Source organism: Trichoplax adhaerens, genomic scaffold (genome assembly GCF_000150275.1).
Source record: "Trichoplax adhaerens TRIADscaffold_4 genomic scaffold, whole genome shotgun sequence".
Classification (NCBI taxonomy): domain Eukaryota; kingdom Metazoa; phylum Placozoa; class Uniplacotomia; order Trichoplacea; family Trichoplacidae; genus Trichoplax; species Trichoplax adhaerens.
In genome coordinates, this window is record NW_002060946.1 from 4,789,299 (window position 1) to 4,814,338 (window position 25,040).

The 25,040-nt window shown below is 34.4% G+C and overlaps 5 protein-coding genes across 5 annotated transcripts; 3 read left to right on the top strand and 2 right to left on the bottom strand.

Moving 5' to 3' along the window:
* Nucleotides 1-3,376: 3,376 nt before the first annotated feature.
* On the top strand, nt 3,377-8,280 carry TRIADDRAFT_55740 (uncharacterized protein; the record flags this gene model as incomplete). Its single annotated transcript, XM_002111540.1, has 15 exons — nt 3,377-3,521; nt 4,435-4,577; nt 4,794-4,875; nt 5,010-5,100; nt 5,381-5,541; nt 5,674-5,859; nt 6,013-6,106; nt 6,228-6,320; nt 6,425-6,593; nt 6,744-6,823; nt 6,919-7,041; nt 7,251-7,374; nt 7,514-7,685; nt 7,788-7,930; nt 8,143-8,280. The coding sequence occupies 15 exons, from the start codon at nt 3,377-3,379 to the stop codon at nt 8,278-8,280; spliced, it is 1,944 nt and encodes a 647-aa protein (XP_002111576.1).
* Nucleotides 8,281-10,429: 2,149 nt separating this feature from the next.
* TRIADDRAFT_55741 (uncharacterized protein) lies at nt 10,430-13,626 on the top strand (the record flags this gene model as incomplete). Its single annotated transcript, XM_002111541.1, has 7 exons — nt 10,430-10,592; nt 11,798-11,946; nt 12,365-12,424; nt 12,551-12,614; nt 12,966-12,998; nt 13,084-13,230; nt 13,529-13,626. The coding sequence occupies 7 exons, from the start codon at nt 10,430-10,432 to the stop codon at nt 13,624-13,626; spliced, it is 714 nt and encodes a 237-aa protein (XP_002111577.1).
* A 979-nt stretch (nt 13,627-14,605) lies between these two features.
* TRIADDRAFT_55742 (uncharacterized protein) lies at nt 14,606-17,003 on the bottom strand (the record flags this gene model as incomplete). Its single annotated transcript, XM_002112034.1, has 9 exons — nt 14,606-14,636; nt 14,742-14,917; nt 15,093-15,181; nt 15,342-15,447; nt 15,547-15,622; nt 15,814-15,951; nt 16,081-16,187; nt 16,620-16,729; nt 16,895-17,003. 9 exons carry the CDS (start codon nt 17,001-17,003, stop codon nt 14,606-14,608), a joined length of 942 nt encoding a protein of 313 aa, XP_002112070.1.
* A 2,306-nt stretch (nt 17,004-19,309) lies between these two features.
* On the bottom strand, nt 19,310-21,470 carry TRIADDRAFT_55743 (uncharacterized protein; the record flags this gene model as incomplete). The annotated part of the gene is made up of 5 exons (XM_002112035.1): nt 19,310-19,483; nt 19,585-19,854; nt 19,990-20,115; nt 20,469-20,566; nt 21,191-21,470. 5 exons carry the CDS (start codon nt 21,468-21,470, stop codon nt 19,310-19,312), a joined length of 948 nt encoding a protein of 315 aa, XP_002112071.1.
* Nucleotides 21,471-23,129: 1,659 nt separating this feature from the next.
* Nucleotides 23,130-24,638, top strand: TRIADDRAFT_63108 (expressed hypothetical protein). The gene is made up of 6 exons (XM_002111542.1): nt 23,130-23,177; nt 23,291-23,365; nt 23,484-23,497; nt 23,772-23,851; nt 24,259-24,362; nt 24,463-24,638. The coding sequence occupies exons 2-6, from the start codon at nt 23,298-23,300 to the stop codon at nt 24,545-24,547; spliced, it is 351 nt and encodes a 116-aa protein (XP_002111578.1). The 5' UTR covers nt 23,130-23,177; nt 23,291-23,297; the 3' UTR covers nt 24,548-24,638.
* The last annotated feature ends 402 nt before the right edge of the window (nt 24,639-25,040 follow it).

A 25,040-nucleotide genomic window follows, 5' to 3' on the forward strand; every position in this document is an offset into this window, starting at 1 on the left:
CAGCTGAGGAGGAATTTGCTTCCTTCAGAAATAATACCCTCAGTGGTGATGATAAGAAAGGTAACATTTCAAATACTGCATGAGTATTTAAGCCGAAATTTAATCATTGCAATGTTCTTACTATTAACTGTAATCAATTGTACACATTTCTAAGTATGGCAATATAAGATAAATCTCCGTCATCAATTAAGTCGTGATGAAGATGGCCATCCTGCTGCAATAACTGCTCTCTCAATTAGTAAAGACCAGAAACGGCTATTGAGTGGAGATGATAAAGGCTGCATTTATAGTTGGACTATATCTGAAAACACAGGACGATAGTAGCTACTAGTATCAGCATTAACGTATCGTCAAATATATGCTCGTACATATTATGTGCGGTTATAGCATATAGATGTAAACGACTGCATGTAATGAAAGTTCCAAGAATAATTTTTACTGGTTTTTTTGCTAAAGAGGCATAAGCTGTTTAAGATTGATAGTATGTAAAAATAATTTGGATAACTATTGCGAAATTATTTTATAATTATTACTACATATAGAAATATCTATAATTTTATCATCCTATCAGTTCAATTTCACTATCTTGTACATACTACAAAGTTTACAATATTCAGTTGACGAATATGTGTATTTATAAGGTACTTATATTACAATCTTTGTATGGTGAAAATGTATGAAGCAGGAATTTGTTAAGCACTATGCGTGGGGGTATTGCTCGAACCAGATATACTGTATATTATGCAAATTTACTATTTATATCGATACAACGATGAAAGATAGTTCAATCTAATTGGAATTAATAGAGTATAAATTCAGTTTTAATAATGACACAATTAAACATTGCCTTGTTTGAAATAATGCTGCATTCCTCGCCTTTATTTATAATATAAAAATATTTTGTTAATGTAAAGAAAGACAGAGCTTAAAGTAATGCAAACAGCCAAGTGCAATATTTGAATATTGTTAAGCAGTGATTAACGTGGTATTTTTACCCTATACAATTTTAGCCATTCTAATTTATAACTCATTATTTGTTATGGCTATTTAGTGCATTAATACAATTTTAATATATAATCAATTTTGCAAACTTAAAATATATATATATATATGTATACTATTATAACATTATAGTGAATTTTTTATGTTAGTTCAATGTCCTATGCTCGAGGTGTGTAATTTCTTGTGTACGGTTTAGCAGTGGTCCAAATCATAAGCTTGATTGCTGCTGTCAAACAGTCGCTGATATGCGTATGTCAACATCTCGTTGCTCTTATATATCTTGTGAGTTCCCACCGCGTTTTGGATTTATACCCGGTTGGTCTCAAAGACGTGGTACCAATTCCTGTATGCTGAAAGAAAGTGTACATCGATACAGCTATTGGTTTGATGCTATTGCAATTGTAAAATACTAGCTTATTAGGGATTGTGATCGCAGTTGTTGTTAAATTGTTTATTTGTCATCAGTGTGAAGCTACAAAATAAATTGATCACGTTTCAATATATATCGATTAGCTCTGTTGAAATTTATTGATATCCATTGGAGGGCAGTCTACGAGATTCTACCCGGTATACTTCTTGTTCCTTATACTCGTACACTATATCTTACTACTTGACGATTCATTTTCAATTTTATTTTAATAAGATGGGAAGTAAATTTCCAAGAATACTGTATAACCCAACAAAATCACTTCAATTTCTCTTTCCTATAGTTTATTGGCAGGTCAATAATGTCGAAATATTTCACGATTTATACATGGTTTGTTGTCAGCTAAAATGAATTGATTGGCATGTCCTTCCAGGGTACTTGCACTACACAATTATTGTGTTTTGTAGGGGCTAGCCTGTAGTAGGTTAATTTAAGAAATCAAAGTTATTTCTACATTATAATCTATATTCTCGTCGTGCCCATATCTGTAACTAATTCAGGCTCTGTTCCTTCTTTGATTATACGCATATGTTTTTACAGTATATACTGCCGGTGACAAGGATGTGATCCCATACTGTGGAGTTCTTACTACAGCATGGCTGATTCTGTAGTTATGATAACACTATAGTCATTTATGAGTCAATATTGAATCGTCTGTTTCAATTCTTGAAAACTATGTTGCAAGGACTCGTGCTGTGAAGTAAGGACGCATCCACTGCAAATGCATCTAGTATATACGTATACTTCGATACGTTTTTTTATTGCATTAGTATTTCTATTAGGACTTTTGAGCCCATTCTAGAGCATGACGCTAATCAACTGCTTATTTAGAAATGACCGGTACATAAATATCATATGACATGAGCATAACTAAGATGGCCATTGCAGTATCGGTTTGCCGTATGGGTAGTTGTATACTAATCGTGCGCAAAAGAGATGTCGCATAAAATGAAGATACTATCTTGACATCGTATAATAAATGCCTACTAAATAGACGACATTGACTTGTCGCAGAGTGCTTATTGTGCTGTATTGACTACTTCTACTAGAACTAAAACTTAACTATCTCTCCGACATACAGCATAGTACTGTCGATATCTCTCTGTTCCAACTGCTCTAGCAATCTTTGGTTCTAGCCTTTGAATAATCCATTTATTGGCTGTCTCTGCCGCTTCTTTGCTATTTCTTCTTCTATCGCCATTACGTCATCAGGATGGAACGGTTCCGTACCAGGAACCGTTCAAGCTACAGTACTGGATTGGATTACTACTTCACTGTGCACTGTGCAGTATCATACTGTGACTACTAACTACAGTACACTGAGTACAGTACTGTAGTGCCGGGATCATTTCGTACTGTAGTCGTAGGCAATAAAAAGTGTTCTAAACAGTAGTTTCTAAAACAGCAAATAGTATAAGTCATGCTGTTGTCGACTAATTTCTATGGAGAAAACAAGACTTCACGTTATTGCGCAATCACTTGCACTTGCCAAGAGGACAGTCAAAGCAGAGGCCTATTGACAGTGGCGTTACCAAGTACTGTATTGCTGTACTGTACTCGATACAGTATACTGCCATACATCGACAACTAGATAAGTAGAGATACTATATTTTATTTATTTATTGGCCAAGCGATCGCTAGCTTTGGTGGATTGAAAATAGTCATCATTGCTCTCTCTTAGTTGATTCTTACTTTGTTGGCTATTTTGGAGTCATCGCAAAGACTACACCATTGGCTAATAGTATCAGTCTCCTTTTAGATCAGATAAGGAATTGATTAGAACGATTGCAAGGTAGAGAAACACCGACCAAATCAAGTTGATCATCGCGCTAGCCTATAGTACAGTCTTGAACTATTTTGATGGCAAGTGGGTTGAAGAAGAAGACCGAGTTAACATGGCTTTCCTTGCTTGTCATAATGTTTCTATCGCCCAGATTCATTCATGCTATGACACCGGCACAACTAATTGCTCGATATAAATCATTACATCAACCATCCGTCAAACCCAATCTTAACAGCGTATCAAGTCAATGTTTACAGAGCATCAATGATACATTTATCAAATCCTCATCAAGCCAAGATGTGACCAGAAGTAAGTCTTTCATCAAAATATCTCTTGGTAGATAGACAACGCAGTCGTTACACAAGCTAGTATCGCCAAGAACTAGCAAAATTCAATACCTACTCTATGAGTTCTAGATGTACCTCACCAGCAATATCACTCACTGACTATTCACTGATGAATACGCTTTATGTCAACTACCCGCGCTATTAGCACTATCTGAATAATAATAGACGGAAAACACATCTCTATCGATTAATAAGGACACATTAAATGAGAGTACTTTAAAGATTACTATAAAAAAGAGAGCAATAAAATAAGTGCTATTCAAGCTTAAAGCATTGGAATCTACTGTAAAAACATACTCTACTCTCACCTCTCTGTCATTTAATACGGACTTGATACAGTAAATAATACTGTACTTAAAGTTTTAAACGAGATCATTCAAAATTTCAACATCCAGTAATGAATTACTCCTTTCTTAATCTTGCAAGTGTATATATACAGATGAATGAGAATTCATACTGGATACATGATTGAATCTTGAATCATCGATTTGATCAGTGCCTTCATCAATACGATATTCGTACACTTGTAATCATCACTTGAACGGCCTCTAGAAACTCTTACCGTCAACGCTAAATTAGTCATGGTCGGCCGCGACCGAGTCAAAAACGATACTGGTCATATAATAATCTTAAAAATTCTCGCTTAGCAGTAAGTAAACATGTATAAGGCCCAACCAGTATTGATGTCGATAATTCTGATCCTGAATGACCCAAGCGATGGTGCATGACAGTCAGAATCTATACCGTACTCCTGAATTTTTACCATTTCCGATCGCGTGTTAGAATGCTGACAATAAACAGACTACCGACTGTGTCAATATGCTCATCTTTTACTACATCATTTAATTAATATATAATATCTTGTAATCCTATAGTAATCGATGCAACCGGAAAAATAGGAGCTGGAATCTTAGTCGGTAACTTAGTTTGGCTGGGCTCGTACGATGAATGTCTGAGCATAAAAACTACTCATTACTGTACCGTTGCAGCCACAATCATTGACCCGAAACATAATCAGGTATGGTAAATTGCAAAATGGCGAAAATTATAATTCTATCGCGTTAAGTCTTCTACAGTGTAAATATATGGCATAACTGGATCCATATCAGCATAGCATTGATAATATATGATAATTACTCCTTCGCCTTTCAATCAGAACTCAAATGAATTAATTTTTCCATTAACTTTCATAATTAATTAATCAAATTGACATTTTTAAAACGTGTATTTGTAGTCTTCGGTATTACGTTGGGGTGTATGCTTACCTAAAGGCTGCAATGAACAGGATATCGCTTCATCAATTGAATTTTTGTTAGGTAAGAATTGCATTATTTGATTGCCTTGATGCCGTAAATTGAGCAAATATGAAAGAAAGGCACAATAGTATTTTACATATAATCTTCATTAATGGATTATAATTACTAATCACTTTTTACTTCTCTTATATTAGATATCTTTCATATTAAGACAGTTAAAGTATACGGTAGCACAGTCTACTGTGCTCACGAATCTCCCTATACTTTTGGCAGTATTTTCACAATGTAAGACTTAAGATGCGTTGCAAGTAAAAATGATCATCTCATATAATTTGAAATTCGCTTATCTGCAAAGTACCAATTGTAATAGCCTAATTAAGAAGCAAATACTTGCACATTTTCCTATCATATAAGTGCACATGCTTAAAGCAGGATAACATGTATATATTTCAGTGCCAGTTATTATTACCATGAAGTAATTTATAATGTTGTTCGCATTTATTCTTTAACAATAGACTGACTTTAGTAATTGTACTTAATGGAATCCGATGTATTTTTATTACAGAGTATTATGTGGTATATTATTAGTCCTAGTTATTGTTGGTACCATTATTGAGGCATGCCAAATGCGTAAAAAGGATCAGAGGTTGCATATTTACGAAGATGCCAACACTATCAAACCTATTATTAATGAAGATACTCCACTGGTGAATACGTTGTCTGTTGGTGAGAACCTATATTTTAAAGCAATAATTCATGATAAACTATCTCACGAACTACTGTATATTTCAGTAATATAAAATATCTGATCTTTATATTACACAATTCTTCATTAAATCTATCTTTTCATTTTTATAGAAAAGGAAAATCATTTAATAACAGAACTTTTACTGGCCTTTTCTGTACGAAAAAATTCAATCGCTATCTTCAACACCAGCAGTTCCGCTAAAAATGTGTTATGCCTTAACGGTTTACGCACCATCAGTATGTTTTGGGTGATATTAGGTCATACATTTCTTTGGCCACTTATAACGGGGAATTTAGGTAAGTATTGTTGCAATTTACAAATAACATAATTTATCTTTGATCAGTTACTATTGTGCAGTACTACAGCTGTAATTTGCGCGGATTAATTGCGTAGCTTATTAATGAGCATATAGAAGTATGTTAATGGGTCCTCGTAATATCCTTTTACAGAAAACGTTGTGATTGGCCTAGAACAACTACACTTCTTTACTTTTCAAGCAGTTAGCAACGCATTTTTCTGCGTTGATAGCTTCTTTTTTATCAGGTAAGAACATTACTATAATTTATGAGATAATATTAAGCATAGGGAGCTTTCGATATTTTTGTTTCTAATAGTGATAAACGATGGATTCAATCTTTATCTAATCATGATTCCAAAATTTTAGTGGTTTTCTAGTTTCTCTTTTGAGTCTTCGAGAAATGGATAAGAGAGGTGGAAAATTTCCTGTTATCACATCTTACATTCATCGATTCCTACGGTAACTACCGATATTAAAATAAACGTTTTAGTTACTAATATCTTTATATAAATGATTTTAATTTTGTTTATGGGATAACTAGTCTTTAATGTTTCTTAAATCAGGATAGTTCCTACTTACATGTTTGTAATACTTATCTGGACAAATGTAATGCCACATCTCTCCTCTGGACCGTTGTGGTATGTAAATCAACAAGGAAACGCATGTACTAGTTATTGGTGGACAAATCTATTGTTTATAAACAACTTTTGGCCAACTCAATTAGCTAAAGAGGTAAACTTTAGGGATTATCACCACTGAGATATCACGCATTATCATAAAGAAAAACAATTTAGGCATACCGCTAAAAGTATTAATCATCTGCATGCGCAATTGGCTATTGTAAGTGTGAATATAATAATTCATTTATACGTTCCTATTCAGTGTATAGGATGGTCATGGTACCTAGCAGCAGACATGCAATTTTTTATCATAAGTCCTGCAATAATAATACCATTACACAGGTATATCCAAACCTCACGTCTAAATAATGATTATAAACTTACTTTCTTACCGTCAGACTCCCTGCTCCATCTTATTCTCTTAATTATGCTTTCAGATTTCGTCGTAAAGCTTTAACTATACCTTTTGGTCTGATAATGATCAGCGTTGGTATTAGTGCAGCCCTTGCTGCTGTATACAGATTCGATGCTTCACTCATAGCGAACACAATAAGCGGAGGGTATGATAACAAAAATAATACAGCTACCTCTCTATATCCAAGTTGCCTTTATATTCATATTCACTTTCGTATACGTACATGTTTATTCGATATTAGTATCTGAAGATTGAATGTATGAAAGACATAGCTCTACACTTTTAATTAACAGGCACACCAATACAATGCATCGAAATGTATTAATATATTCTATTGTTACTATTAATATTTAGACATAGAGATCCTACTGATGTTATGTACGTAAAGCCATACTGTCGGATACAGCCATATCTTGTCGGTATGATGCTAGGATATCTGATCTACGAGAAGAACTTTCAAAGTAGTAAAATTTCAATGGTAACGGCAAAATTCTAATGAAAATAGTAGCACTGACTTTACTCATAATGTTACAAATAGCGTATGAAGAGTTTTCCCTTTCTAATTTAAACAACATTTATCACAAGTTAACTCGGTTACATTAACACTATGTTGCTAGATAAAATTAGTATTGGGTTGGGTTCTATCAATATCACTTGGATTAGCCTGTGTCTACGGCTTGAAAAATGAGCTTAATAGATTTTGGACTGTTGTTTATCTTGCAACATCAAGACTAGGATGGTCTGTTAGTTTATGTTGGGTTGTGTATGTTTGTCAAAATGGTTATGGTGGTAAGATGAATGAATAGCGGTTAATAGTGAATTCTCATCGATTAAAAATTGAAATTGCGTTTTTAGTAGTATTGCATAACTCTATATTTATTATATACCTAGTATTTGCAAATACTGTGCTATCGTGGAAATTCTGGATACCACTTGGCCGTTTGACGTTTACGGCGTATCTACTCCATCCAATAGTTCTTCAAGTATTCTATTCGGGTTACAGATCAGGTCTTTACTTTTCGACCGAATTAATTGTAAGTTAAATTGGTGTATGCATACTGATATACGAATAGATAATTACCGGATTAAAATACCGTCTGTAATATTAAAAGATATAACTGTATAAACTAATTTCACTTCTTATATTGTATTGGATATGCTACTGACTTCAAGTCATATCTGGTACTTTATCGTAATTAAACAACCTTTCACTGAATTATTCTGATCATCTGCATACAAATTTTAGGTTTATCTATTTGCAAGTATGGTTACCTTATCGTACTTAGCTGCGTATGGAGTATCCGTCTGCGTTGAGTATCCATTTGCGAACTTAGAGAAAATAATCTTTGATAGAGTTCTAAAAATAAATCGTCGTGGATCTTAACTTTTATCATGTTCACTTTTTAAATGATACACTATCGTCTATTGCTGTAATTATCATTTTAATTAAAGAGGTGGAATCTGATCTTGAGATCAGTTTCAATAGTCTTACTTTAGTAAGAGTATTCGATATTGACCGTACGACAAGTGATGAGTAATCTTTCTTTAGTAAAACGTTACTGCGACAGTAGCGTTTCTAAAATACGTTAGTGAGTTCCATTTAGTCACGATATGCGTACCTTAGCAATCGATAAATGATTTTATGGTAATATCTATAAGGAATTTTTATTTTATTATAGACACGTAATGGTTCTGTACGAACACATTTTGAGTAGATTTTCAACCTAATCATGATTGGAGGTTATATCACCTCCACTTACACGTTACTGTTATAAATTAATCGTACCAATGATTAATAAAGCTAAGTAAATGTATACATGAATTATGAATTGATTTTAAGACGTCAAACTACATAATAATCAGAACGATAACATCTATAATTGGTATTAGTTGATTTAGAAGTGAAAATTTACGGTTAACCGAGTTAGTATAATGATACTTTATTAAGTAATAATATTTAATGATCACCCAAAGTTGTTCCCTATTCACATAGTAGTATGTCAGTCAAGGATAGTTTAATGTTGAATATGCACTGTTGCTATCGAGAGCGGGCCAATTTCTAGTACACTATGTAATATTAGGTAATATTAGATGAATACCTATTTTGCATGATTTTAGACACCATGCATGTTACGAATTTACAATTACATGGAGATGGAATAATATTCATCATAAAAAAAAAACAATAACATTACAAATTTTAAATTTTCATACTCTCGCGAAAAATTTGTTGCTGACGAAGCGAAGATAGTAACATTATTATTATTTATTTTTTCTTGCATCTCTCAGATTCGCCTAGAGACAAAGATTTTATAGATATGAGAGAAATTATATACGCGTATATTAGTTACTGATACTATTGTAAAGGAAATGATGATATTTATTATTAGTGATTTTGTTATGTGTGCATCCAACTTTATCGAACTAGTTAAGCATGAAAGGGGCTATCCAACTCATAGCTGTATGTTGAATATACCCATGTTATAAAACATTCTATGTAAGTACATATTAATCTATATTATGCCATGTTAGGCTACAGTGCTGCATCTTCAACTTGGCGATAGCACGACGTTTTAGTTCGATATGCAGTAAGTACATATGTATACGCGTCTCTATGGATATACATATACATACGCGTCTATATGGATGGATATACGACGTATAATATTCGCGTATACCATCATTAGCGATGCCATAGTTACTCCAGCATACGCCAATAACCTATATCGATTTTAATAACGTGTTATTCTCTACAGATTTATTTCTCACATGGACTTTAAATAAGAAAGCTGTGGGTTGCCGTTAGTAACAGACATCTCGAATAGCACAATTACCCTGCATCTTAAGGACATTTACCCGATGCCCATGATAGCTATGATGGTCTTGGTAAATGCTCTCATTATTTGATTATTGACTATTGTAGTACTCGATGCATAAAAGGAAGAGTAATCCAATTCTGGCCATGGATTGCTAACCAATCTATTAAAATAACTACAGTAGATCAAGCCCTAATGGATTTCTGAGTTCAACACTATATGAAGTCGTATGAGAAAAAGGATCAGTAAGGCAGCGCAATAACCACAACATCAACTGTAGTAATCGTATTGGTCGTACAGTATTGAATCAAACATTCAATAGCCATACTGTCTCCAACAATCGATACATTTTCAACTTGACGCTGCAAACAACAGCAACAGTAAGAGATTAAAACTACTGAATGAAACACTGTACTACAGCATGCCGTCGACTCCACTAGCTAAGCCCACTGTTGCTGTTGTTATCCCTAGTTGTAGCAGTGCTACGTGATACTGAATCAAACACTCTACTACATCAGTCTAGCACCACATCGCTCCAAGGCTGCAGGTGCATGCTGCGTCCGCTTTGCTTTGCTTCAATTTCGTCCATTTAATCCGTAAAAATATCTCAATCGGCGTTGTATTGCCACTTTTCAAGTGCAAGATTAGTTGTTCAGTCAGTTTAGTTTGGATTTGACCTAACGGTAACAGTCATATCGGTAAAATATCCAATCTATCATGCCTTATAACAATAGTGGTGGCGGTTTTCGTGGTGGTGGTGGTTTCAGAGGTGGACGAGGAAGTCGTGGAGGTTTCCGAGGTGGCCGAGGAGGACGAGGTGGTCGCGGTGGAGGCAATCGATCTTTCGAGCAAGATTATGGCCCTCCTGAGATAGTCACAGGTTCAAATAGGCATTTACTCTTTCTAGATAGGTCTAATTTGATGCTAATTTGTTGTAGATTACAGCAGCATCACCGTTCTATTCGTTATATCTGCTGACAGCGTGACTGTCAACTTAGTGTTCGTACATGTAAAGTGCAGGTAAAAATGTTGATCAATAAAGGTAGCGATCATCCTTGTATCTTGAGCTAGGCTATCCTCTCCATCAACCCTCTTATCCCTCTGATTAATTGATTCTATGCATGTAACCTGCATAAAACGATGATAACTTATAGTAATGATAATGCTTAACATGTAGTATACTTATCACGCAGAATATTCCATTTTTTTATGTAATGGCGTTGATGCTAAACGGACCAATGCTACGCGTACGTTATGATAGCGTATCCCAACTGGATTTGGATTATATTATACAACGATCATTCATTCCACATCAATTATACGATTAGTTATTATCTAGCTCAAACTACAGTGAACGTGTCAACTAATGAATTTTATCCAATTTTCACCCATGCTTACTGTGTGGATGCTTCATGGTGATCAATACTCTTAGTTGACGTTACCTTATTGGATTGTTATCACAGATATGTGGCCTTGATGTTATCAACCTCAAGCTGCATCCACCACCAAATCAATCAAACTATTCGATTATGTCGAATTATTAGGTGCTACTGTACATCATGATAAGTTATCCTATGCAACTTGATTTAACTAATAAATTATATAGTAGAGAAAGTGGAATGTAGTCCTGATATATTTCCAATTATAAGTTACCTGCCGATCGAATACTACCTTAGATTTCATATACGACTTTTAATCGTACCTGCTATAAATATCGATGCCGTATCATGACAGCTTGTCCAATTTTGCAATTACGTTTTAGAAGGTATACTTTTACTGATGAATTTTCTATCAAATCATTAACTAAACCAACAACATCGCAACTAAACTGCGACGAAATCATGACCTCAGTAACCAAGGATATCTCTACCTTCAGAATTTGGATATTATACCCGTAGTTATCTAATTTTACTCGTAATTACTAAACGCACGCTAACTTCATCACAACTTGCTCCGTTCAACTTCGTTTTGCGCTGTATGCTTTGCTATTTTTCATAAAGTCGTTTGTTAGATCAACACTATCACCTGTTGGCTGTTATGAAATCGTAACCTTAGTAACTCAAGATCTGCTTTTCTACCTTTCAGAATTGGGATATGTTGTTCATCCTTGCGAAGGAGACTTGGTTTGCAAGTGTACAAGCGATAAGATTCCATTCTTCAATGCTCCAATTTATTTAGAAAGTAAATCTCAAATTGGAAAAATCGATGACGTCTTTGGTCCTATGAACGACAGGGTAAGAGTTGAAAAATCCTACAACTTCACCATGATATCAATCCTGGGATTGAACTTTAGCAGTACTCGCGTTTAGTTTGATAATTACAGAAGCCTCATTCTCTCAATAAGTATCAAAAACACAACTTGTACACGTATATTATAGTAAGCCGGTAGTAGTAAGGCATAGTGACTTGAGATGATTAATTAGAACCTTTATTATCGCACGTATATACAGTAAATATACCGTACAGCAATATTGACATGGTCAATTTCAACTAGTAATCTTTGGATTACTTAAAGAGAACATACGTATGTAGGTTGTAGTATTCTCTTGTAATGATCCTAATTTTGCTACAACAAGACTTAAATTGCTCATCATGATGATACCTGCTAACTCAATGTCATTGCTTTGACCATGATCATTGTCTTCTGATTAGTATTTCACGATCAAACTATCCTCAGATATGGGTGCATCGTCTTTTAGTAGTAGCCAAAAGGTAAGTATAATTAAGTGACATCACATTATCCATGCGATTTGATTATGCTCTTATAGTTGTTGATAAATTACGCCTTAACAGCCTCAATTCTTACCAGAAAGTTTTTCGTTACTGGCATATTTATAGTTCTTTATCGATCCTGCAAAATTGTTGCCTCTTGCTCGATTTTTACCCAAATCCTCTGGCCAAAGTGAGTAAAGCTCCGCTTCATACAGTATTTCATTTTTAAACGAAATTACAAAATAAGCTCATCTCATATTGCATAATTTTACTGTAATATTGATTAATCAATACGCATAATCATGTTTTAATCGAGGAAATTTCTGTGCTTTGATAATTTTTGCTAATACTATATCATGGGCATAGCAACTTTCTCAAGTCTAAATAAGTTTAATCTCAATACTCGGTGAACAAATTCTTGTCACCATAATGCAGTTACGAACTAGCTTAAAATTTGAATAATTCAACTCTTGAAGCTAACAATTTTAAAGAATAAATTAAAAGTACAATTTGACGAATATTAATAACTAATTATCAATAGGTACTCCTGGTGGCCCCAGACGAGGACGTGGAGGTATAACATATAGATTTTATAGCCCGTCAGGATATTTATATAGCAGTTCAATGTGGCCTAATATCATTCGTTAAACTAATTGCAGGAGGACGGGGCAGAGGTGGCTCCGGATTCCGTGGTGGATCACGAGGTGGATATAGAGGCGGTGGATCGCGTGGCGGAAATAGAGGCGGCGGCGGTTTTCGCGGCAGAGGTAGAGGAGGCGGTGGATTTCGTGGAGGTTTCCGCGGAGGTATATATAATAAATTTCTGTCGCGTATAACATACGCGTATAGAACATAAATAAGATAATACATATCTGTATCACCGCTTCTTTATCACTTAAATTATTTATATTACCATATATTAAAGTTTGCTCTTAGTCACCTTCGTCGTTGCTAATACCATACTTGATTGATTCTAATTCTTATTGTTTGTAGGGCGATAATGTATACTTCACTGGCTTATTTCCGAGAAAATATATCGACAGCCTATACTGTGTAAAACTAATACTGTGTTGTTCTGTTTTATCGAAAAAATTCCAATTGTAGAGGGAGAAGATAGTTCATCAGCAAACACTCTTCAACTGCACAATTTTTACTTCAGTTACTCACATCGAACCAAGTGTAAAAACTGCCTTGTTATGTAATAGATACGTACATTACTATAAAGATTTCGTAAACTATTTGGAGCTTAGGAGGAATGTATTTCATGTTCTACTTAGCACAAATAAGTTATAAAGTTACAATTTATCATTTCTTAGAAAATTATTTAAGGTACAACGCCTCATTAAACCTGATTTGTCCAATTTGTTAAATATTTCTTGATGAACCAGAAATAAAGTAAAAAGCTCTTTAAATTTATAGTATTACTTTTGATTACAGCCATGACTTATATTCAAGATACATTGCGCTAGTACCAACTAATTTTTTTTACAGCGAAGCCATTTAGCCAACAGAAACAATGAGTAAATTGAACATCAAGATGTTCGTTCTTTATTGAATCTTTTGCCAAGATCACGAGTTTAAAGATTAGGTTCTCAAATAGTGTCTTGTTATAACAGAATCATTGATAATATTGAACTGCTACAGTATCATTGTATTCATCAATAATATTGTCTATCATATAATAATACATCATATGGATAAAGTCTTGCAAACTCATAGTGAATAAGCGTAGTAACTTACTGGTTTAATCTAGTCAATTTAACTTAGTGCTAAATGACACATACTCTGCATGGTACTTGACATGAATACAATTGTTATTAAATTCTCGTAAGGTTTTCTACGCCTATTGTCATACCATCATAATATCAACCGAATCATGGCATCTTTGCCCCTAACCCATCATTTATTATCAATACGCTATAGGATGTATAAAAATATTCCTCTCGCATAATTCTGGTTGCGATATAAGGTACGAAATGAGCATTTACAACTACAGTATTACAAAAAAAATTTATAAGACTAATTTCCAGACGATGATAATGAAATAAAACTAGAGGAAAGAACAACAGAAAATATGTTATTACAGTAGCCATAAATAATACAACATGCCAGGCAAATAGTTTAGAGATTATTCCCTGATTTTCTAGGTCATCTCCTTCCAATATTTTTTAAGAGTGATCGTTATTGACGATAATTGGAAGGGTTAATTTTCCTAAATGAAATAAAGATATGACGATAATGAGATGGCGAAATATTGAGGTACTATCCGGTATAATTTCATAATCCAGCTATTATTAGCTGATATTTTTTACTTTACCTTGTAACAGACATATTTAAAATTGATTTTGAAGTTGTCGATTTAGAGACTGATGGAGGTATGAAAACACCTTTACCAATCGGTTTGCCGGTATAATATTGTTTAATTGGTTTGCCACCTCTTTCTTCAGAATGAGTTGGATAAGGGCTAAAACATCCACTTTTACAACCCCCAGGCTATGTGAATAAAGAATTGAAATTTCATTGTACCGTTCAAGATCTATTTTAATTGATTTAGATACTTTACAGGTCAAATTACTAATAGATCTAATCATTTATTCAGTTATAATAAGACTTTATGAAAAGCAGCAGATCAACTTTTAACGTCCGAAAAATACTATTTCAAACTTACCGATTTAGCTGGTGATGTAGGCTTAAAAGGCTTGACTAATTTCTTTTCTTTAGGGATATTTCTTTGCTTTTGTGTTCGAGAATTAGATTCTGCACATAGATTAAAACCCTTTTGAGTAACACTACAGAGTTCAAACATTTGTCTTCCTTCTTTTTGATCTTACTCAATGCGACGGTATTTATATTTGTATTTCGCGTCAATAAATGCATTTTACTTATAAATTACTATCTCAACGGCTCTAATACATACGCTTTTCATAAGGTCTAAATGGATTCTGATCGAAATAAGCTCCTGTTTTCAATGCAGGTTTAAATGCTGCACCTTTTCTTTTTTCATAATGCTCTCTAATTTCATCCTACACCGTCATAATATAGGGAACGATTAGTTAATTAAAAATTAAGTAACTTCAAGATTAGGACTAATTCAAAACATTCAATTTTTATAAAAGTCTAACCATAGCGATATCTTTATCTTTGTCGTATTCTTCTGAGGAATAGCTTGGATATGGATTGATAGTCACATCAGCGTATCTATTATTATTGCACAAAAATTGAAATTAATTTAATGGTGTTTGTTATGTCAATTATTACAGGTAGACGACGAAACATCGCTCATATTAGCCAATCATGCTTAATTTTAACATCTTTATCAAGTTCATTTTCGCTTTTAATGAGCTATATTAGAACACATCTGAAGAAAATTTTCATACACAGAAACTTACCCATATCCGGATCCTTTCTTGGCTGGATTAGTCATAATATTCCGTTTGGTAACTCTTGCCTTAGGCTGACTTCGGGTAACAGGATCAAAAGCTGGTATAACTCCACTAAATGTTCCATAATAAGTTCCGACGCCATTTCTGAATTAAATGAATTAAAATTTTATATACTATGAAATTCTGGTGATAGTAATGCCGTACACTATATCCTAGTTTGTGGATATCGCTGCCAGTAGTCGAATAATCTAATATGGACAAGCCTAAACTTACGGTTTTATATCGCCATGGGTAGGTATAAATGCTTTGCCTTTATTCTTTTTAGCATCTTTAATTCGATCTTGTCGGCGAGTCTTTAATATATCAGTATAGGATTCCCCCTACATTACAAGGTGAAAATGGGTGTATTATGATCGAATAGAATATCTCTACGAGTCTTTAAAACTAGTACTTTAAAGCATTTTATTTACGAAGCAATAATACAGCAGCTCTTTAATATGTCGTTATTTCGCCTTTGATAATATGCAATTAAACCCCTAATCCTATAACGATTCAGGCTATGCTTTAATATGTCTAATATGTAAAGGATGTTATCGCAAAACAGCTGCAGTTTTGTTTATCAAAAATATCTATATAAGCACATGAAACTAACGAAAGTACTTGTTGTTATTTCGCATTCGACGTAATCAAACGCTATATACGCATGTTGAATTAATATAACAATAGACAAAGCGATATTTACAAATTAGTTAAGAAGGATTACTGTAGTAGATGTATTATTATCAGATAATCTTAAAAGATCACATCTTTACCTCCATAACACGACTAAATTCGCGGAAATAGCCATCATTGCTTCCACATTTCATTCTACCTCCACCCGGTAACATCTGTTTGCCTTTATGTGCATTGACGTTAAAAGTATCTATAATACAAAGATGCATGAAAGGCCATTAACGAATCTGATGGCAGTATAACTCCAAGTATTAAATAGAATATAGAATTTCATATTTACTAATTAAAAAGTGCTATTGTTAACGTAATACGAATATATAAGAAATATTGACTACTAGTCATTTGCCTACATTACCTGCATGGATATTGTTTTTATATGGATCGCCAACACTGATGTAATTCATTTCGCTAAAAATACCCAAGGTATTTAAAGCGTTTTTCGCTTTCGGATCAGCTGAAATCATTTTCTATTAGCGAAATGATGAGTTGATTACACTGAGATTAGTGGGTTAATTCGATTTGAAACGATAAGTCTATTTCTATAACTGATATGTAACTGTTAATCAATCTAAAAACCAATATAGACATTGAAAAATTCATGATCATTGATCAATTAACTCTATCTATTCAGAGAATGGGTGAATAAAATAGATGATTGGATGAAAACCACCTATAAATATTTATGGTAATCATTCATTTTCTTATCAATTCTCCTGAAGTTGTATTATTTATCTAACTCGATATAGCATGCAACCATAAGATTATATAGTTTAAATCAGTTATTCTATCTTTTAGAGAAATAACATAATCAACATAAACACATTCATTACTTAAACGAACTCATACATATTGGTGATTGAGAAATTAGCAAGAATAAAAGTATCAACTTAGATCACAACAAATTATAAAACTGTACGATTATCTCAACGTAAATTAACGTAAAAGGCCTTCAATATATAGAATATGAATGACGAACAAGGATATTTTACATTACATGACTAATCTACTGCTTATGGAACATAAAGCATGGTAAATACGTCGTGATAGAATAGTAAATTTGAAAGCATCAATCTATCGAAACAAGATGAATCAGCAAACTGCACTGCACCATAAAGGATGTTAAATTCGACCAGTAAATTCTTACAAGAGGTTTCATATGTGATATTTCTGAGTATTATTCCATCATATCTAATCTATTTCAAAAGTTAACAGTTTCCTTGACATTTACAATCTTTTCACTATTTATCCAGCTACGACGTCTAATGCACTAATTTAACGAAATGTGATTATGAATGATCACTAAATTACGGACTACAATTCTAATCTGAAATAGAATACTATAATCGAAACAAATCAACTCACTCTCCTAATCTATTTAACTGCGTCCACTTTAAGAATATTTTAAAGATGAATTTATATGTTTGACGTGATTGTGTCTTCTTTTAATCTAAATTAAGATCACATTATCTATTAGGGTTGTGGTTCTCTTCCATAGAAATTTAATAAAAAGGAAGATTAAGATCAAAACCAAATTATACTGTCAATAAGTAACACAATTTAAAATTTGATTACCTTATAAGCTATCGATCCGATATCCCTCTATCTTCATAAAGTTATAACTGCAATCCGTAAATAAATTTAGTAAATTTAGACAGCTCTGATAGCACGATTAAAATCGAATCTATCCGAAATATTATCATTCCACTATACTGCAGTACGTCGAAATAGCAAAAGTATACAACTCTTACTTAGTTACCATAGCAACCTTAAGATAAATTACCTGGTTTACGACCGGTGCAGCAATGCGGGATAATAACTCTGATCAATGATTAGACACAATACAGCGTCTTAGAATATTACCTCAATAACTTCACTATTAAAATAACAAGATCTTCATATTTCCTACTGTATTCTATATCACAGATCATCTTTAATCAATTTGTTTTTATTCATGACGCTTAACAAATTATACTAGTCGTATTGTACAATAGCAATGTTATGCTAATTAGTTAAGGCACAGGATAAATCCAGAATAAAGAAACCACATCGCGCATGTTTCTTTACAGGATGCTTATTACAGATTGTCTAGCATAGTAGCCGCTAACTTAAGGTAGATTACTAGAGCCTATCAGATGGGGAGTTTATGTATTGTAGTCAATCGTTTCCGTTTGGTAAACCAAGCTATCATGCAAAATTAGAATGGTCACGATCTGTCGAATACTTTAATAATATCGTATATTGCCCTTAACATTTAAATATAATTTTCCTTAGACTTCATTATTTTTCAACAAAGCGCTAAAAGCAAAGTTAATAATAACATCTTTCAATTTATCATAAAATGATGGTCAACATTTAATAACGTTGGATCGATAACATAGAAATATTGTAAAGATTTACGATAATCTTACATCCATTTACATTGGATTCGTAACGTGATAGGAAATATAAGATCGTTTCATTCATCCCGAAGATGCCAAAGCATCATCTATTACAACTAATACGCCATATTTATCTACTAGTCTTGATAGCACTGATCAGTTACATCAATACCAACAACAGGATAAGTCTGTATTATCAACATTTTCTCAGCTAGTAATGCAATAAGTTTACAACTGAGATCATAATATAGTAAATATAGATAATATAAGCATAACGAAGCAGAGTGTCATCAGCTTTTACTGACTACTACACACTGTTTCTATATCGCATGTTCTGTACATGACCTAAATAATTCTATGCGCGTATTACACAGTGTTGTGAAGAATATTTCTTAGCATTTATTTGCCCAATCTGAAAGTAGCTGATGAGCAATAGCTACTGGTGGTGGGATAAATACAGGCAAACCATTAATAGCGATAGGTTTCGGCGTACAAGCAATTAATTTCTTGACATCTTGACGTGTAAACCATTTTGCGTCTTCTAACTCCAGACCATTTATATTGATCTACGAACAAGATATTCCATTAATGATTTAAAAAACCAGTGTGCAAAATACATATACGTACTTGTGCATTTACAACTATTATATCCTTATCACTTATTTACCTCAGCGGAAGAGTCTACAGTCACATAGCAACCTATCATTAAGGAGGTATCGCCGATACCCAGTGTCCAACCCTGCGTCCCTTGAAATTCTACTGTTTCTGAAAGCACACCGATCTCTTCAGCAACTTCTCTACGCGCACATTCCTCTAGAGATTCACCTGGTTCGCAAAAACCGGCTAAACCACTGTATAGCCCCTCCGGAAAACTAGGTTGACGAGCAAGTAAACATTCTCCATCCCGAATGACCAAGGCAGCAACAACTGGCGACACCTAAGTTGCATCGAAAATGATTACAAAGAATATGATATACGCCATCTCAAGCTATCTAATAATCACATACTTGATACAGTGAAAGCTAAAGCAACCAGAATAAATTTACGCGTAGATACTATTTTTATATATTACCTGCGGATAAAATGTAACACGGCAATTCATACAGTATCTTCTGCTGCCACTGAAATATCGATATGTTTTGTTACCACATCTTGAGCAATATGAGATTGTTTTGTGAAAATGGATGAGTGATAATGCCTATGAAGGATGAAATTTTTCCAATATTGCCATTATTTTCAGGATAAAATTCACATTTATTGTATTTTACCATAATTAACTGGTGGTGCAGTATGGTTACACAATTATAGCATAAAGATTCACAATGCAAAGTCTAATGAGACGACACTGACAGTAATTAAAACTGATATTTGTCAGAAGTCTAAAATTATACTCTTGGTCAAGGTGTGAACTTTTGATGATACCTTTAGAAAGAGAGAATTTTCGCTGTGTTCTATCAATGTCAGGCTTCGCATGCAACTGTAGAATTTTCCTGGCTGCGATATTTCTATTTCATTCGGGCTAGGCAGAATATCGCTTGAACACTGGCTTACATCGATTGCGAAGAAAGGCCTATTATCATGTAGTCCGAGGAAGACAAAGTTTGGAACTTCATAATTGTCAGTGTCCATATTGACAAGTTTTTGTACATCTATAGTAATTCAATGATACCAATAAACAAGCAATATTAGTCTAATCGCTACTTAAGCGAAGTAACAATCAATCTTACACTGTAGTAGTATACCTACCCATTGACCATACACAATGAGGTAATGGCGAATGGAATCGAATACTAGCTAAAAGTATTCATTTCCCATGTAAACTATACTGTTTACTGTACATTACAGGCACTGATCCACTATCTAGCACTTCTTTGTGGGAGGCCCATGTATTGGTGTGCCTCTTCGTACGCCTATTTCAGCTAAAAGTTGGATCAATCAAACAATATGATAGTAGAGTAGTTTACCGTCGTAGCACTTACTGTGCAATACGTTTGTGAATGTTTACAGTGGATTGTATGACTAATAAAATCATCCCTCACTTACAAATTATTTATGCACTTTGGTCAACGCAAAACTATTTAGCTGAGTGATATTGTGAGAGACGTCCAGGTCTGTCATGGGCTATTGATGACTTCTAATTCATAACAGTACATTCTACAGACATTAAGCAAGCCAGAAGGCACCGACAACGTTAGCCGATGGAAATTGGGGTAAATTAATACGGATGCTAACCCTTACACAATCAATGACAATGCATAGACGTGTCTCCATACCTTGATAGTTTACTTTGGTCATGAGCAAATTACCACGATCTGTCCTTGTCATATAAGGCTTATTTCCATTAAATATTGCAAATTTTCCATTGAGAAATGCTTGTCGGCATTGATTGTGATCTCTCTCCAGCTCCTCTCGAAGTCGATATTGTTGTAGCGTGAGTCGATGAACTGCAGTCGATTGGCTTCGATATTGTATAGGAGAAAAATATCGACTGAACGATACTATCTGGTTGGTGCTATCTCGACAAGCAAAGCAACGACCCCAATAGAAAGCCATCGTTGCTAATGCTACCAAGGATAATCTACTTTCACCTTTGCTTCGGCTAGTACGTTGATGCAATTGAATTGGAGTCAGATGGTGCTGTCTGGTTTAGACAAGAAATCGTAATGTCATTGCAATAGTAAAGCACCCGTAGAGTATATCTAATGGACACTAAGATAACTACACACTAAGCTTAGTTTATTGGAATGCCTTGCAATAGCAAAATGGAACAAGTAGAGCGTAGGATACGATGAAATAATATTGAGGAGCATCCGCTAGAAATTTTCGGCCAATCGGCCATTCAAGCTGAAGAATTTTGGCGCCAGCTTGCTTGCGTAACAATGACGACACCACATGACAGCTGCATTAATTCCTATTGTCCACTTGCCAGTGTGCTCTATAAGTTGCAAGTGCTACATGATACAGTATACTATAGTTTGTACTGCTCGTTTTTCATGCTACTGTATGGAAAGAGAGACGGATGCCAGATGGGTGGCCGTTCCGTATAAAATAATTAATGAATTAATAAATAAATAAATAATAATAATAAGGATAATAAAAGCGTCTACTGTACTGTACACTGTACAGTGTACAGTACTGTACAGTACAATACTTTGAGGATCAAAGGCGGAAAGTACTGTACAGTGCACAGTGTACCGGACAATAGACTGTACTATGGTTCCCTCATAGACCGTATCGTTCCAGACCAACAGCGATAATATCAGCTGTTGAGAGAGAGACGCCTGGTGGCAGGCCATTCAGTACAAAATAACCAGGGGGTTTATCATTCTTCTGGTTATTTTACTATACGCGATCACTGAAACCGTCCACCACACTGTATCAAAACAACCAAGTAGCCACTTTGGATGCTTGGCGGATAGTACAGTATAGTTGTAGTACTTAATTTACCATAAACTTGACTACTCCGATTATACGCAACTCCGATGTTTTCAATTGACTATCCTGTATCGTATGATTTAAGAATTTCGTGCTAGAGACCAGTGGTGGGTCCGACTGCTATACCAAGTAGCCATTTTTCGATATTTTAAGGCCTCATTAGTTTTAAAAGTCCGTCTGTCTGAGGGGATGATCAGTTCAGTCTAGGCCTTTTGCTTCTAGTAGTCTATGCTCGCTATAGTACTGTACAGTACAGTACTGTATCGCACAATTCGTGAATACTGCAGTACTGTACACTGTAGCCATTTTTCTATATTTAAGGCCTCATTGGGTAAGAAAAGTCCGTCTGTCCAAGTGGTCGGTCAGTCCAGTCCAGTCCAATTTTTCTTCTACAGCACTGTATAGAACACTATACAGTTACAGTATGCGGTATCTCACTATTCGGGATGAGTTTCTGTCAGTTAGTGTAATTTCGTGAACGCCGTAAAATTCTGTATAAAATTGAAAAAACTATTTTGATCAACTCTTCTTCTGTGTGCTATCCAAAAGAAATTGGAAAACTATCTTGTTATTTAAGAATTATTAGAACGATTCTTAAGGTGTATCGTAGCAACTATCACCAATGATTCCCCCCATATACCGCAATAAACTGCCTACCTTTCCAAGTCTATTGCATTGCGATGAGCATCTTGTATGGTACGGTATAGTCATCTCGACGTCGAGCTGGTCAAAATCAACTCACTCGGTATATAGGCGCGTGCGCACATAGAATTCTTCCTTCTAGTCCTTCAATCGTTGCCGTGCGTTGGAAGCCATTTTTACAAGGTCAGTAAATCGACGAAAATTCGTCGCCATCCGTACACAATTTCAACAAATCTTTATTTTATGAACAAGGTAAAACAATTTTTTAATGGCGAGTTTCATTTTATCCGTTATAGTTGAATCATGGTGAACGTACGCGTTACTTTAAGACGCCGACTCAGTTACAACACTAAATCCAACAGGAGAAAAGTGTAAGTTTCCATGTGATAGCTTCTACTGTATTTTAGATTCATTTTAAGCCTACATTCCCTTTTGAAATTGAATTAACAAGCCATAAACTCTCTTCTTGTCTTATTTTTTCTCATTTAGGGTGAAGACGCCAGGTAGAGCAACATATTTTTACTTATTTCTTCCGTTACAATCAGTGAAAAATAGTGCAATCACTACTACAAATGGCTTGATGATAATTGGCCATATAGTGACTATACTTACCATACAAACATGCCAATAGTGGCAATGGATAATTACCGTAACTGCATTGATGGACTACATCAGCGATTGTTACTGTAGTGGTTAAAATAATCAAGGCTATTCTACTTGATGTTTTATAAATTACAACGTTAAACTGATTTGCATCGATATGACGTTAATGTTTAGGTGGTCGCTTGGTATATCATTATGTAAAGAAGCCTGGCTCTGCACCAAAATGTGGCGATACGAAGACTGCCTTGAGAGGAGTACGTTGATATAGCTTGCAATAGTTACTCAATTATAATCACTGTATAGCTGAACTGGATGCAGCTTGTTCAAATAGCATATCTACCAATGATCGCACGCTGTAGATGGCGATCTTTATAATGACTATTCATTATTCACCTCTGTTCTTTTAGTCGAGCAGCCAGATCGAATCGAATTTAGTCGTGCTTCGATTCCATCACCTAAGCTGCTTGAGTCATCATCTGTAGTATAAACACCGTTCTTGATTTAAAAAATGATGCAAAGTAATCATTTTATGTCCGGCAATGCTATGTTTCGGCTGATGCATGTACAACTGTACTGTACTGTATTGGTAAATACTTGCAAAGAACGATTTAGCTGGATGTTTGATAGTAGTTTGTAATCGGATCTCTTCCATATTATTTAGATTCGCTCTGTTAGGCCCAAGAAACTTAAAATTATGTCCAAACGAAGAAAGTCTGTTTCAAGAGCCTACGGTGGATGCCTGTGTGCTAAATCTGTTCGAGAAAGGTGAGTGGTGATTGTTATACTTGTGCAAATGACTAACTACCTCAATTTGTGTAGTACAGCATTCAAACTAACATATGATATGCACTGATCTTTTGTACAGAATTGTTAGAGCCTTCTTGATCGAAGAGCAAAAGATTGTTCGACGACTCGTGAAGGAACAAACTAAAGGTGCTGGCAAGAAATAATCGAAATATCACAGTTGTAATACTATAGAAAAAACTTTGAATCTTTACTGTGAATAAAGTACGATTTGAATTATTTGAATTTAAAAGGCAATTTTTATTTCTTGAAACTCTCCTACAATTCATGTCATTTACTGTTACCAACTGTACTGCACGTAGCTGACAATTGGATGCTGACGTTAAGTGCCAGCTCTTAAATAGCAATTCAATAATTCAGTAAAGTTTCTTTTAACTGGTAGAGACAGCAATATCAAGACATGATAGGATGAAATAGCCCGATAGTGCTATTGTCGACGTTTCTGCTAACCAAACTAATGTACTGTTACCTGTCGACACACTAGTGCAACTATGCTTTCGAATTATTATTGATCATTCAACTCCCTACTCAGTACAGTGATTATATTAGTGGTCAGTGAGGTATTTTAATATTTGTGCTAGTTCTTATTTATTTTTATTACGTGGTAGACCTACTGCTGATTGCAGATTTCGATGCTAC

Bases quoted from the DNA above. Each gene is read 5' to 3' on its own strand.
- TRIADDRAFT_63108 (XM_002111542.1), top strand. From the start codon at position 23,298: ATGGTGAACGTACGCGTTACTTTAAGACGCCGACTCAGTTACAACACT. The intron at 23,852-24,258 runs GTACGTTGATAT...CATATTATTTAG, and splicing joins CGAAGACTGCCTTGAGAGGA to ATTCGCTCTGTTAGGCCCAA. The intron at 24,363-24,462 runs GTGAGTGGTGAT...TCTTTTGTACAG, and splicing joins GCTAAATCTGTTCGAGAAAG to AATTGTTAGAGCCTTCTTGA.